Source organism: Pimephales promelas, chromosome 24 (genome assembly GCF_988280905.1).
Source record: "Pimephales promelas chromosome 24, fPimPro1.hap1.1, whole genome shotgun sequence".
Classification (NCBI taxonomy): domain Eukaryota; kingdom Metazoa; phylum Chordata; class Actinopteri; order Cypriniformes; family Leuciscidae; genus Pimephales; species Pimephales promelas.
The window spans coordinates 7,148,476-7,163,962 of NC_142792.1; the positions used below are offsets into that span (position 1 = coordinate 7,148,476).

General features: G+C 37.6%; 2 protein-coding genes across 7 annotated transcripts in view; both read right to left on the reverse strand.

The window, feature by feature from the left end:
- Positions 1 to 391: 391 nt before the first annotated feature.
- On the reverse strand, positions 392 to 12,308 carry LOC120476753 (scavenger receptor cysteine-rich type 1 protein M130). 6 transcript variants are annotated; one of them, XM_089127265.1, is made up of 24 exons: positions 11,767 to 12,308; positions 11,566 to 11,661; positions 11,320 to 11,448; positions 10,331 to 10,636; positions 9,856 to 10,170; positions 8,717 to 9,016; positions 8,237 to 8,551; positions 7,782 to 8,084; positions 7,330 to 7,644; positions 6,804 to 7,121; positions 6,382 to 6,696; positions 5,974 to 6,297; positions 5,580 to 5,897; positions 5,111 to 5,413; positions 4,944 to 5,015; positions 4,472 to 4,786; positions 4,170 to 4,373; positions 3,979 to 4,071; positions 3,345 to 3,407; positions 2,985 to 3,059; positions 2,808 to 2,858; positions 2,419 to 2,481; positions 2,127 to 2,201; positions 393 to 2,034 (listed from the first exon to the last, which is right to left on the reverse strand). In XM_089127265.1, exons 1-24 carry the CDS (start codon positions 11,831 to 11,833, stop codon positions 1,985 to 1,987), a joined length of 4,785 nt encoding a protein of 1,594 aa, XP_088983391.1. In that variant the 5' UTR covers positions 11,834 to 12,308; the 3' UTR covers positions 393 to 1,984. The 6 variants fall into 6 exon arrangements, 4 of the variants coding, with proteins under 4 accessions (XP_088983389.1, XP_088983388.1, XP_088983390.1 ...); XM_089127263.1 differs by having other exon boundaries at positions 392 to 2,034; positions 2,139 to 2,201; positions 11,320 to 11,661; XM_089127262.1 differs by having other exon boundaries at positions 392 to 2,034; positions 11,320 to 11,661.
- Positions 12,309 to 12,433: 125 nt separating this feature from the next.
- The window catches only part of tmtc2a (transmembrane O-mannosyltransferase targeting cadherins 2a), a 28,513-nt gene continuing 25,459 nt past the window's right edge, over positions 12,434 to 15,487 (reverse strand). Inside the window, exons 9-12 of the mRNA XM_039667998.2 lie at positions 14,928 to 15,009; positions 14,235 to 14,349; positions 13,808 to 13,871; positions 12,434 to 13,621 (exon numbers count right to left, since the gene is read on the reverse strand). Of these exons, the coding sequence (XP_039523932.2) occupies positions 13,442 to 13,621; positions 13,808 to 13,871; positions 14,235 to 14,349; positions 14,928 to 15,009 (441 nt within the window). The 3' untranslated portion in view covers positions 12,434 to 13,441. The remainder of the gene's footprint in view (positions 13,622 to 13,807; positions 13,872 to 14,234; positions 14,350 to 14,927; positions 15,010 to 15,487) is intronic.

Genomic DNA, 15,487 nt, shown 5'->3' on the forward strand with positions numbered 1-15,487 from the left:
TGTTACCAACAAATATATTTTTTTGCCATTGACTTCTATTTGGGGATCTGTCATTCAGATATCAATTCAGTTCTTACTAGTATGTATTCCAATTGTGACTAGTACATATTAGATAGTTATTCGTCATTAGGTACTTATTTTTTAGATACTAGTACCTTTTACCATAGTATTTATTACATTAATAGTACTTATTAGATACTAGTACCTATTAAATAGTACTTATTCATTAGATATTAGTACTCAATAAAGTACCTATTTATTAGATAGTAACTAAGAAAAAAGTACTGGTACCAATTTAATAGGCACTCGAATCTAATGAATAAGTGTCTTTTTGGGTAGTATCTAATAAATAAGAACTAGTATCTAAAAAGTTTAGTATCCAAAAGTCTCCACAATATTTAAAATATAAACCAGCATGAATTGTTTCAAGTTATATCCACCTTTTTCTGCGCCCATGATTCCCATGATTCATAGCGGATTCAACTGACTTGACGGTTTTCTACTTTCTGCTGTCCTTTTTTCACTAATTGTATCTTAATTTCAATTAATGTTTCATCAACCAATCGTCTGGTTTTAATAAATAAGAAGTATATAGTAAACAATAGATGATCATGACGGAGGCGACAGCGCGCAAACTGGACTTTGGTCTCATAAATGAAACTCGGCGTAACGTTATTATGCCTAATAACCTCACAGGCCTGAGAAATATATAGACTATGCATCTTTAAAAGCAGATGTAGACAGGAGTCAAAGGGCTAACCAGCCTAACCTTATAGTATTCTGCAGCAGTCGGGGTGATAGAAACTGTCGGATGTTTGCTCTGGGGAGGCTGCAGACCTGGAGCCGGATTAGGGAGATTGTGCAGACATGCATCAGCTATCCTCAAAGAAAAACGTTCATTTTGTTTTAATCTGTGATTTTATAAAAAATAACGTGATCAGATCACATTAGATGAATCTTTTTTTCGATTTAGTTTAGCGATGTGGGGATGACACAATCTAAAACAAATGGCAAAAATGCCTGGACCAGACTGGAACCGGAAGTTGACTACCGGCATCGTCGTCATGGCGGCGCCCATTGTTTAGAGCAGAAAAATGTGGATATATTTTGTCAGTGTAATACTTTAGACTGCATACATTTTGAAGTTTATTTTTGTTTTTTTCTGTTTAATTTAGTGTTAACAGACAACAGTCATGATAACATAAATCACAATAGAGATTAATTAAATATAGAAGTCAACCATATTAAAATACCACATCAAACACAGACAACAGAATAATTAAGATAATGAATCAGATATTCTTTAGAGTCTTTTCATTATTGGCTTTAATTAATATTTTGAGAGCATGATCTCTGAAATAATAAGAAAGATTGTTTTTCTCTTCAGAAATGCTGTTTGCTTAAATATTCAGTACACACAATTTGTAATATGTAGGAATCTTTCTGGATGAGTTATACTTATTGTACAATGTAATGCAATTGATTTCTTATTAGGACTGTTGTTTTCTATTGGTTTAAATGTACAACAACAGCACAGACACTGAATAACATTCATGCAAACCATCATATTTCAGGTTATGAATGTTTTCTAACATACGGTATATTAAAAAAAATGTTCAGATATATTCAAATGTTCTAACATACAGACAAAAACTGCAAGACATTGTCACTGTCATGTTTTTTTCACTGGAAGATTCTCCTACATCTCAATTATTTGACAGGAACAAAAAGAGGAAATAAATGTTTAAATGTCAAAAGATTTAACCGTGACCCCGATTTATAACCCTGAAATGTGACAATCATGGCAATAAACAATGCATACTAAATGATCAAAGGGAACTCTAAAAATAACGTTTCAAAATGTATTTAAAATGTTTAGTTAAATAATAAACAAAAGAACTCCAGAAGCTGTAATGAACAGTGGCAGTGTGTGTGTGTGCGTGTGTGTGTGTGTGTGTGTGTGTGTGTGTGTGTGGCCATCTAGTCAAACTGCTTCTCTCTCATCGTTTGACTCCTCTTCCACATCATCATAGTCTGCATTAAAGAAAAAGCAAAGTAAAATCTTAAACATTAAACATATTACAATATATTTAATAAGTGTAGGAATCATAAGACATAAAGCTTACCCTTGGCCTTACCTAACAAGTTTCTCAAATCTTCAGTGATACTCCACACATCATCATACTCATCCTGATCTCCCTCTTTACACATAAAAAACACAGGTTGCATTATTTTATTATTGTTTTATAATTATAATAAAAAACATACAGGTTGTGACGTACAGGTTTGAGCTTGGCCTTCATGACTTTCTGTGAATATATTTACACCTGATGGTTCAATAATTGGTAGAAACACATACCCAATCTTGAAGATCATAGAGTAAAAAATGAAGATTATAAATGAAGTTGTGTGACTCACCCATTACACATTGAGGGCACTGTCCATTAATGATGACATCATCATAATCCTCTGGTGTGTCCACTACACACACACACACACACACACACACACACACACACACACACACACGCACACACACACACACACACACATTATTATTATTTTAAACTCTCAATATTAACTACTATATATATATATATATATATATACACACACACACACACACACACACACACAAATAGAGATTTATAATTTATATTGTATATATAACTAACTATTAATAAACAGTAATTGAGATTATTGAGGCATATTATTTGAATTTTATTAATAGTTAATAGTGATTTTATATGTATAGCTGGTGGGAATTTATAGAGAAAATAGTTAATAGTGGGAATTTTATATATTACCATAGGTCTGTCCACTGGGAATGACATCATCATAGCCCTCTGGTGTGTCATCTACAAGTTTAACATTAAATCAATTCCATCAAGTTCAAAATAAACTTGAATGTATATATTAATATGTACAGTGTATAATAACAGAGAGAACTACAACTAGAGTAGCCTACAGAAGAAAACCAGCACCTGTCTCACAAACTGGTTTTGGAACATGAATGATGATTTCCTCATAGTATCCGGATGTGTTTGCATTCACCCTGTCTTCAACATTAAAACAAAATATGAATATAAAAAAAATAAAGATATTTACAGAATTAAAAATGCTTTATGATTTCAATCATCTGGTAATGAAATTATCAGTTTATTGCGTCATGTTATGCCATTGCTACTCAAAACATCAGAGTCTATTATCTTCAGTAGGGCTAAGCATTGTATATTGGGGTGCACACTTACAGGCCAAACAATTCCTGGAATTTGTGAATTTGACTATGATTTTTTATTTATTTATTCATTCAATTTTTTTACACTTTGTAAATCACTTCTAACCTGAGAGAAGCGAATCAACATCTTCATACCCAAAATTCAGTTCTTCAGATACAAGACTCCCTCCTGTCAAAGAACAGCAGAACAGAAACAGACTGAATCAAATCTTAAATAATTAAGACTAAAAGTAAGTAGCTCACGCTACTTCCTAAATTTAACACATATGTCTGAGATTTTTGCTTGATGACGTTCATTTTCTCAGCAAGGTTTTCACAATGATCTAAAAACAAATTATTTGCATTCCAATTAATCAAATATGGCCTGCGAAGTGGACTTCATGGCGTATTACTGTCTGAAGTGACATTTCATTTCAAATGGAGCAAATATGTTCAAATATGTTCAAATATGTTCATTTCAAATACAAAAGGGAATAAGGGTTCATCAACTTCACTTCACAGGAAGTGGAGAGGGAAATTTCCACCTCACCACCAAAGTACTTGATGTTTGATTGAAATAAAAACTAGATAATTAATACATTTAATCAGTCCCAGGTGAGGTTTGTACGTGACTGTTCATTGGTAGAACGTGCTCAAGAGGCAACAGTTACAATAGAAAGATGAGAAGTGAACACTTTTTAGGGACCCTTTGATCAGAATGCAGCAGTTTAAGTTTTGAACAATCTCTGATGATGCCTCACCTGTATGAGTGACTTGATTGTGTCTGTGATAAATTTCCTCATAAACTACCTCACTCGGAGCCCTATGTAGTCCTGTGTACCAGTCAGAGAGAGCTGTGTGTGTAGACAGACAAACCTGCTGTCAGTTCACAACACATGACTGATCACACACTGAATAAGACACACTATGACAGTCTCTGGATCTCTCCTACCTCTCCTCATCACTCTGTTCTGCTGAACCAGTATAAGCAGTGGCACTAAGAGCAGTACGAGCAAAACTCCCAGTACAACCACAAGCACAGAGAGAGACGCTGCTGGAGGAGTTTGTAGAGGAGTGACTGATGTTGAGCGCACTGTCTGAGAAACTGGACGAGAAGATGATGTTGTTGTGGCAGGAGTAGTGGACAGTGACAAATCTGGCAAAACACACACAAACACATTCAAAATCATGCAAATACACAAAGATTATTAGTGTTTAAATGATGACTCCTATTGTTCAGTGTGTTGCTGTGACCTGCACATGTGAGTCCAGCGTGATCTTTGTGGGAACAGTCAGTGTGGTTCTTCAGGGAGTGAGGACAGTCCCACAGGTGAATCTCATTCCCTCTGCACTCGACTCTGTTCATCCACACAACACCTTCACCAGCACCAAAGACTGAATTCCCATCAGCCCTCAGTGCGTCTCCACAACCCAGCTGCCTGCAGACCACCTGAGCATCGCTGATGTCCCACAGATCAGCACAGACTGAACCCCACACAGCGTTATGATACACCTCCAGCCTCCCAGAGCACCGGCCCAAACCTCCACTCAGTCTGAGAGGAACATGATCTAAAACACACACAGCAAAGACATAGATACATTATAATATATAAAAATAGCACAGTACTGTCCGAACAGCAACACCTACAGTGGGGAATGTCTGTGAAGTGAGATTAAATCCATTTTTTTAATGGTTTTTGTGTTCTTCTACATCAAATTAAATTACCTGAACATTGTCTCTGATGTGGAGATGTGGAGCATGACAAGTAGCTTCTAGGGGACTCGTGACTTTCCTGTTCTATAAATCACAAGTTAATAAATAATTTTGTTCATTCACTCAATAATGTTAATGGATTATTGTTATATTTTTAGAGATGTTTGCAACAGTCTTACCTGAGCAGGTGATTTTGGCCACTTCATCTTTACTACAGTAGTTCTGTCCCCAGGGTAAAGATGGACACTGCCATAGATTTGAATCATGTGGTCGACATTTCACTTTATCCAGCCAGTTACGAGCTGAATCCAGCCTTGGTATAGAATTAAAAAAAGCACCAGATCTTCCACAGTTCAGCTCTTGACAGATCAGACTCGCTGTGTCTCTGTCCATCTGGTTCCAGCACACATTACCCCAGGATCCATTGTAGAAAACCTCCACATTCCCTTCACAGCCCTCAGTTAACCTGATCTCTTTAAACTCTAGATGGAGAATGTTAAATTCAATTCATTTATTTTTAGTTTTGTAAATTAACAAAATACTATTTGATTCCAAATACTACATTAATATTACTTTATTGTTATATATTGAAAGCAGCAGCTGCTGGTCAATTATTTGCAATAATTCCTAAAATGTGTTTAACTTCACCTGAGCACACGACTCCTACATCCTCCTTGTGTTGACAGTCATGTTTCCCCCAGCCTGGAGAAGAGCAGTTCCACAGGGACGTCTCATTCCCCTCACACTCCACCTCATCCAGCCATATGTGTCCAGAACCAGGACCAAACCAGGCTGGTACCTGCTGGTTACTGAGGGCCACTCCACACTGCAGCTGTCTGCACACCACATGGGCATCTTTAATATCCCAGGAGTCATCACACACTGTCCCCCATGACCCGCTGTGAAAAACCTCCAGCCTCCCTGCACAGTCTCCCCCAGAACCCACCAGCCTGATGGACCCGCGGCCTGATATTCAGAGAGAGAAAAACACATTATTGATCACCAACAACTGAAGAATCTGCCCAGATGTTGTTGTGCTCACCAAGGCAGGAGATTGACAGCTGTTGTGTGGAGCTGCAGTTGAGAGTTTGTGGAGAGCTGCAGTTCCCCAGATGAGCTTCACTCCCAGAGCACTGGAAGCCCGTCACACACTCATGACTGTGTTCAGGACTGGATGAAGAGGAGCCGGAGAAGTTCAGCACAGAGCCACAGCCCAGCTGTCTGCAGACCACAGAGGATTCAGTGAGACTCCAGGAGTCCAGCAGAACTCTCCTCCAGACCTGATGGATGGAAACTTCCAGCTCCCCCTCACACTGTCTCTCTCCAGACAACCGCACCAGACCGTCATGAACAGACAGAGAGGAATCTGAGGGAAAGATGTGGCATTTTATTAAGATATTGCAAGATTCATATAGGTAATTTATAACTTTCTCCAATAAAATTCCCTCACTAGAGCAAATGACTCCAACATCTCGTCCATGAGAACATTCAGCTCGACTCCATGAAGAGACGGGACATTCTGAGAGTTTTGTTTCATTCCCGTCACAATCAAACACATCAGCCCAGATTTCATCACTTCCCTCTCCAAACCAGTCTGATCCCACAACAGACACAGCAATCCCACAATTCAGCTGTCTACAGAGGACACTGGCAGCTCTCATATCCCAGCATGCATCACACACTGTGCCCCATTTACTGAAGTACTGACGTTCAACTCGACCAGAACAGATGTCAGGACCATTGACCAGTCTGAGATCAGTGTAACCTATATAAAGTACACAGTTTACTTAAACAGTATGAAAAATTAAAAGTAAATGTTTTTAAAAATTGTTTATGATTATCTCAATAAGTTGAAAACTACAGTTCCATTACCAGAACATAACAGTCCAATATCTTTCTTATGAGTACAGTAGTGTTTGAGAGAAAATGCTGTTGGACAGAAAGATATATGAGACTCATTTCCTCTGCACTGAATCTCTTGTGTCCACATCTGAGCGTCTCCTTTTCCAAAAGCATCATCTTCTCCCAGCACCTGTACAGGAGCCCCACAGTCCAGCTCTCTACACACAACCTCTGCATCCTGCTGGTCAAAGGCAGCGTCACACACTGAATTCCAGGTGTTTCCATGAACCAGCTCTAATCTCCCAGAGCACAAATGAGGTCCATTGGTAAGTCTGGGATATTTATGATCTGTTTTTAGAACATTCAAAATGGTACAAAACAGAGAAAACAGTTATTCAGAGTGGCAAGCTTGAGAGAGTGTATTGCATTTAGCAGTTGCAGTACCTAAATAACAATAATCATATGACAATTACATCACATCAGATTAGTTGTTCTGTCAAGAGTGTGTTGTGTAATTTATGTTTATCACAATATTAAAGTACACAATTTCATTCACCTGAACAGATGACTCCAGCATCACCATGATGACCACAGATATGTTTACCCCATCCAGCTGATTCACAGTTTTTTAGTGAAGACTCATTTCCAAAACAACATAAAACACTCATCCAGATTGGTCCTGATCCTGGTCCAAAATGAGCATCACCCAGAGCATCTACAGGTTCTCCACAGTCCAGCTCTCTACACACCACTGCAGCATCAGCCAAATCCCAGAAATCATCACACACTGTTCCCCACTGACCTCTATGAAGAACCTCCACTCTACCAGCACAGCGACTGTGACCACCAACCAACCGCACATTCATTGGATCTATGAGAGGGTAATAAATATGGAGATAGAAAAGAAATTATCAAACTTAAAATAATATAATAGACCAGCGTGTTGCTTTGTGATAGGTTCATATACAGTATATGTGTATCTTTTCAGTCTTTTAATTTAGCTCTTACCAGCACACACCAGTTCAACATTGTGCTCATGTGAACAGTTGTTTTCATATGATATTGATTTTGAACAGAAGTGAATCTGAGACTCATTTCCTCTGCACTGAATCTCTTGTGTCCACATCTGAGCGTCTCCTTTTCCAAAAGCATCTTCTCCCAGCACCTGTACAGGAGCCCCACAGTCCAGCTCTCTACACACAACCTCTGCATCCTGCTGGTCAAAGGCAGCGTCACACACTGACACCCACGACTGATCATCAAGTATCTCTAACCTCCCAGAGCAGCGAGAACCTCCAACCAGCCGGATTTCTAAAAAAGCAATAAAACAGACAAGTTTTCAGAAGAAGAAAAAAATCAATAACAAATTATTTATTTAAAAAGAATACTGGTCTGTAAGTATATAATTTACATATTTACAGTATGATATAGAATAAAATGTGGTTTGGAGCAGTTTACACTACCTGAACAGATGACTCCAGCATCTTCAGTATGATCACAGTTGCTTTTACCCCATCCTGACGACCTACAGTTCTTCAGTGTTGACTCTGATCCAGTGCATAATACAACATCCATCCAGATTGGTCCTGATCCTGGTCCAAAATGAGCATCACCCAGAGCATCTACAGGTTCTCCACAGTCCAGCTCTCTACAAACCACTGCAGCATCAGCCATATCCCAGTCATCTCCACACACTGTTCCCCACTGACCTCTATGAAGAACCTCCACTCTACCAGCACAGCGACTGTGACCACCAACCAACCGCACATTCAAACGGTCTAAATATTAAATAAAGAAGTGAACAGATGGAGAGATAATAATGAAGAGTCAGAAAAAGAGAGTTAAAAGAAGCACAGAATGAGAGAGAGGAAAAAAAATATTTTATAAAGAGCATCAAAAGATTTGACATAGATTTTATAAAATTAAAAGACATCCACTCTGACCTGCACACACCAGTCCAACATCATTGTCATGAGGACATTTCTGCGATAGTGATGTCGGGCAGAGGTGAATCTGAGACTCATTTCCTCTGCACTGAATCTCTTGTGTCCACATCTGAGCGTCTCCTTTGCCAAAAGCATCATCTTCTCCCAGCACCTGTACAGGAGCCCCACAGTCCAGCTCTCTACACACAACCTCTGCATCCTGCTGGTCAAAGGCAGCGTCACACACTGACACCCACGACTGATCATCAAGTATCTCTAACCTCCCAGAGCAGCGAGAACCTCCAACCAGCCAGACTCCTGTAACAACAATGGTTCAATGTTTATTATATATATAATATAATATTTATATACATATAGTACATGTATATATATATATATATACATATTAAAAAAAATATATATATATATATATATTTTTGTGTGTGTGTGTGTGTTTATATATATATATATATACATATATAATTTTTTGTGGGGATATATATATATATATATATATTTATACATATATATATCAGCACAGCGACTCTGACCACCAACCAAAGTATGTATCAAATTATTCAACAACCCCATTGCAAATCAGACTAATTGGCAAAATTGACAGACTTTCGTTTGAAATGAGCAAACAAAAGTAATTGAAATAGCTCAACACAACAAATGTTTCAAGTTGTTTCCCCAAATTACACTGAAAATTCAACTTTTAATCACTGCAGTTTAAAATGTATCTAAGTACGCCCTTTTGCTGTAATGAATTCAGCTGTTGCTGAATGTGTGTGTGCATGGGTTTATTTTGTGTTATATATTAGTTTTATGTGTTTGAAATATCAATAAAGTCTCATTTGTATTTAAAGAGAAGTATCCTTGTGCTATGTCCTTACAAATTTAACCTCTTAAACTGATGATAATTACATTGGTAATAAATAGTTTTATCACTATAGTTTGGATATAAATATCTGCTGCAAAGCTCATTGTTACTATGATCACTCAGGGATGTTTTACACATTAAACTTGTGGCCACAAGAAAATAAAAAAAATAGTTTCCTCAACAATAGAATAGAAAATACTCTACATTTTGGTGAAATGAGAACACTTTTAGTAATGTTATTAAGGTGAGGTACTGTACAAAGAAAGCAGTTTACCTGAACAGATGACTCCAGCATCTTCAGTATGATCACAGTTGCTTTTACCCCATCCTAACGACCCACAGTTCTTCAGTGTTGACTCTGATCCAGTACACGAGACATAACTCATCCAGATTGGTCCTGATCCTGGTCCAAAATGAGCATCACCCAGAGCATCTACAGGTTCTCCACAGTCCAGCTCTCTACACACCACTGCAGCATCAGTCATATCCCAGTCATCTCCACACACTGTTCCCCACTGACCTCTATGAAGAACCTCCACTCTACCAGCACAGCGACTGTGACCACCAACCAACCGCACATTCAGACTGACTGTATATTAAATAAAGAAGTGAACAGATGGAGAGATAATATGAAGAGTTAGAAAAAGAGAGTTAAAAGAAGCACACAAAGAGAGAGAAAAATATATTTTATAAAGAGTATCAAAAGATTTGACATAGGTTTTATAAAAGTAAAAGAAATCCACTCTGACCTGAACACACCAGTCCAACATCATTTTCATGTGAACAGTTGTGTTTGTGTGATGGTGATTTTGAACAGAAGTGAATCTGAGACTCATTTCCTCTGCACTGAATCTCTTGTGTCCACATCTGAGCGTCTCCTTTTCCAAAAGCATCATCTTCTCCCAGCACCTGTACAGGAGCCCCACAGTCCAGCTCTCTACACACAACCTCTGCATCCTGCTGGTCAAAGGCAGCGTCACACACTGACACCCACGACTGATCATCAAGGATCTCTAACCTCCCAGAGCAGCGAGAACCTCCAACCAGCCGGACTTCTAAAGAAATCCAGATCATTTAAATGATTTTTGGGAAGAAAAAAAAAACCCTGTTACACATGCATATAAATATTTTATAGATTCCTATATCATATTGTAATACGCAAGAGAGTATATAATGTATATGAGACAACAACAAAAACAACTAAAATCTAACATTTTAAAAATTGAACAAGATTGAGGGAAAAAAAGTTAAATAAACATGTAATATATAGGTTTTTGCATATTTAGTTATTAGCATAAGTAAGATACAGAGAAACAAGAAAATTAGTGTTTAAACAGTTGTAATTTGAGGACAGTGAGATTTAGTTTGAAACAAAAAATGTATTGAGCAAGATGCATTAACTTGTCCAGAATGGCAGTAGTCATTTAGAATGTTGCAAAAAATTTGTTATGAATAAATACTTTAAACTCCTTCAAAAAAACGCATCCACAATTCATTAAGCAGCACAACCATTTTCAACTTTCAACTGAAATTCCTCATGAGCACCAGGAGGTTCATGTGACACTGAAGACAGAGTAATGTCTGCTAGAAAATTCAATTTTAAAATATGTTAAAATAGAAAGCAGTCATTTTAAACTGTAAAAAAAAAATAATTAAATAATTAAATAAATAAATTAATTAATTAATAGTAGTACATTTTTAGCGATGTAATATTATGGTGCAGAACGGAGCAGTTTACCTGAACAGATGACTCCAGCATCATTATTATGATCACAGTTGCTTTTACCCCATCCTGACAACCCACAGTTCTTCAGTGTAGACTCTGATCCAGTACACGAGACATAACTCATCCAGACTGGTCCTGATCCTGGTCCAAAATTAGCATCATACAGAGCATCTACAGGTTCTCCACAGTCCAGCTCTCTACACACCACTGCAGCATCAGCCATATCCCAGAAATCATCACACACTGTTCCCCACTGACCTCTATGAAGAACCTCCACTCTACCAGCACAGCGACTGTGACCACCAACCAGCCGCACATTCACACTTTTCTTTTGTGCAACAGAAAACTGACAGACTGGGAGTTGGAAAAAAGGAAAAAATAAGAAGTTAACAACAACACACAAATACACATAATTAATAATTGAGATAATTTCATCCTCAACTAAAAGTATAAACCTACTAGCGGTGATGAGTTTGATTAGAAACATCAGACTCCTCATCATCATCTTCTGCTGGACGCACACCATTTCATCAGCTAAGAGAACGTAGCAAAAGTCTGTTCCACAAACACACTGAAGAAACTGGGTACTGTCAGCCCCCTATAGAGGAGAGCCCTAAAACTTTCCAATCAGGTTCATCATTACCTTATTAGACACAACAGAGGAAATCATCAAACAACTTCAGCGACAAATCAGAGGCGGCTTTTCTGATTTCTACCATATATATCAAAAGCTCGTCAACTCCTCCTCCATATCGAGACACTTCAGTGAGGATACACACACACACACACACCTGCCAGAGGCAAAAATAGTCTCACATCATTTGGGAGACTTTGAAGATTTCAGAGAGAGGAAGCACCCCATGTTATATATACAGCATCAGAACCAAACACCTGCTGATACAGACACTGATATCTGCTCAATTCAAACATCATTATATGCAAAACATATATTTATGTTGAACACATTTTATAAATGTATATTTTACATTTACAGAATATAATTATGTATAAAAAACAAAACATCTTTGTCCCAAACTAAAACTAAATTCGCATCCTGTTACCCATTCTAAGACGTTTTTATTTAGTTTGATCAATTTGAATGTTCACGGTTAGAAAAACCCAGATATCAGTTGTAAATAAAAAGGTTTTATTGAGAATTTTACAGAGAATTTAGCAGACTTTAGGCAACAGGCATGTGCATTGTGGCAAAGCGTTACTCAACCACAAGATGGCAGAAAAACACTTGCTATTCTAAATACAGGCGGACATAATTCAGGGGAGCCCAATCCTGTTCCTGAAGAGCAACCTATCCATCCAACCCTGATTCAACACAACTCTGTAATTATCAAGTGTTCCTGAAGATGTTAATTAGCTGGTTCAGTTGTGTTCACTCAAGGTTGGAGCTGAACTTTTCAGGAAGGTAGATCTCCAGGATTTCGCATCCTTGCTGTAATGTGTTACTCTTCCAATAGAGGTCAGTGAAATATTCATGAAATGAGCTGATAAACGTCTTGTCAGGAGAGCGTCTCAATGTTGAAAGCTTACTGGAACAGAAAATGTTCAGTTCTTTCTTAGAATAAAAATCCTGAATGATTATTCGGTCAAACTGATATTTTATTGTGGTAAAATGTTTCGGTAAAAAGTCTGGTGCAACATAATAGATTCAGCGCGGGGTGTTGAGAGATTTTAAGTTCTATTAACAACCATTACAAGAGACAAATCTCTGATTTATCAACAATAAATTAACAAGAGACATTTTAAATATCTGCATAATGACAATATATGACACTTCAGTTGGTATGAGTTACCGGTGACATGTTTAGCCTTGTGTTCGAAAGACAGTTCATCCTGGTCACTGCTCGCAGAAGAATACAATCCAGTTTGTTGCAAACACCACCTCTCCTGTGTGTGTGAGAAGAAGAATTCAGAGACTATTACACTCTTTGAAGTGCACTTTACTTTACTGTTCTCTTACACTAAACTTCACAGAGGCTCCATCTTCATTCCCAACCTCTAGACCAGTTCAAGTTTTAACCAACATCTGTCCACAGTAAGGGCTGAATATTCAGAGAAATCCATCTCAAATAAGATCAGACGTCCACAGATGAAATATCTGCAGAGTTACAGCAGCAGATCATGTTCCTGCGGCTCGTAGACCCTGTTTCTGCATGACATTCCAGAGTTTGTGGAGGTTGGACTGAGTGATGAGGTCGTCTGGTTTGAGCTGCAGCGCACGGAGGTAGTTGCTCTCAGCTTCCTTCAGCTTCCCATTGAGATGGAGGATGGCCCCGAGATTCATCAGAGCTGCTGGATGCTGAAAAGCACACAAAGAGAGAATCATTGATGGATTATAGAATGTGGTTCTAGAATTAAGTAATAAAAACCCTGAACATTCTAAAAAAGCAAATGCAACAAATATAATGGAAGACTTCAGCAAAGTTAAAACACAAAAATATATTAAACACCTAACAAAACGTCCGAAACGACCGAAGGTACTTACATCAGGTCTTAAATCAGCTGCCTTCACATAATAGCGTTCAGCTGCCTCATTCAGACTGGCCTGCCTGTGGACAGACACACACAATACTAGAACCTGTAAGTTACTATGAAAATGATTATGCATACATAACAATTATTAATGTTGATGCATAATGAGTGTTGGCCCAGGCAAATAGCTTTCTTCATACAAGTGTGACTTTAATTTGTCTAATAATACTCTGCTGCCTCTTACATCAACACAAGTTAAAAATAATGAATTAGCTAAGCTGTACTGTAAGTAAAATCAATAAGTCCATGTATTTATTTGGCAAGCAGCTGTGGAATAAGCAGAATAATGTAAAGTCAGCTAGTCATTATCGCAAAATATTCCCTCGTTTCATTGAAGGCGATGAAACAGGCCGAGTCCACCTACACACACACACACACACCTGAGCATATGAGCAGCGCTGAACACAACATCAAACTCAGAACTGTCCAGCTCTGCAGCTTTCTGAGCCATTACTGCTGCCTCTCCTAAACGAGACTCTTCACACAGAAACTGACCTGAGAGAGAGAGAGAGAGAGAGAGAGAGAGAGAGAGAGAGAGAGAGAGAGATCACAAGATGGAAATCAACTCAAACACAGCAGTCGAAGATCAGATATGCAGGAAGCAGGACATGAAGCACAATGAACCTCTGCTGCTTCAGGACATAAGTTTACTGATTCATTTCAGTGATAAGAAAGAACACGGTTTTGCAAGAGTTGAGACTGTTTTCTGAGGGCTGTTTACTTACTTAAATATGAAGCATATGGATTTATTGTGAGAATTAAATCTTTTTAATATTTTATATATATATATATATATATATATATATATATATATATATATATATATAATTAATTGAACAATATATATATATATATATATATATATATATATACACAGTATATATTTATATTTTGATAAATTAATTATTATTAACAAAGGTAATCATATATTTATTAACAAATTAATAATTATTACATTTAAGGAATAAATAAAAGGCCATTAAAGAAAACTCTATCAAATAAAATTTCAAGTAATTTGTGCATTGATCAATAACATTAGATCATTAGACATTAGGAATTGAATCCGATCCTACCGTAATGCATATAGCAGTTCCCTCTAGTAGGATCCAGCTCTATTGCCTTCAGGAAATAACTCTCTGCTTCAGACTTCTGTCCCTGTGGAGACATTAAGAAATAATTACAACTACACCCACCGTTGCAATTAAAGTGACATAGGCTTAACCGGATCTTTTAAATTTGTGCTATATATGATGTTAGATGCTATCAAAGTGTGGGAAAGTACACTTGTGCGAATGTTTGATGTGCAATTGTCTCACTTTCTTTACAGTTCAGTGCTGATTGCTTCCATGTTGGTGTTACCTTTGCAAACGTTCTTGTCATAAGCAGCGAGGTTATATTAGGCTTGCTTCACTGAACAGTTTTGTGGCAAACACTTCAGATAAGATGATAAAGAAATACCTTGGAAAGCCGTAGCATTTCATGCTCTCATTGGCTGCGGTTCCTGAAAATCATTCAACTACGTCCAAGAGCGTTTATCAAATGTATAGGCCTATAACACTTGAAGTCAGGGTTTCAAAAAAACACTAAATACCTGCAGACCTTGATTTAATCTGTTGACTAAAGCATTAAATTA

Excerpts from the sequence above, each read along its gene's own strand:
- LOC120476753 (XM_089127262.1), bottom strand. The coding sequence starts at position 11,833 with ATGGTGTGCGTCCAGCAGAAGATGATGATGAGGAGTCTGATGTTTCTA. Across the intron at positions 5,898-5,973 it reads GCTGTCAATCTCCTGCCTTG|GCCGCGGGTCCATCAGGCTG; the intron begins GTGAGCACAACA and ends TCTGAATATCAG. Across the intron at positions 4,072-4,169 it reads GAACAGAGTGATGAGGAGAG|CTCTCTCTGACTGGTACACA; the intron begins GTAGGAGAGATC and ends CTACACACACAG.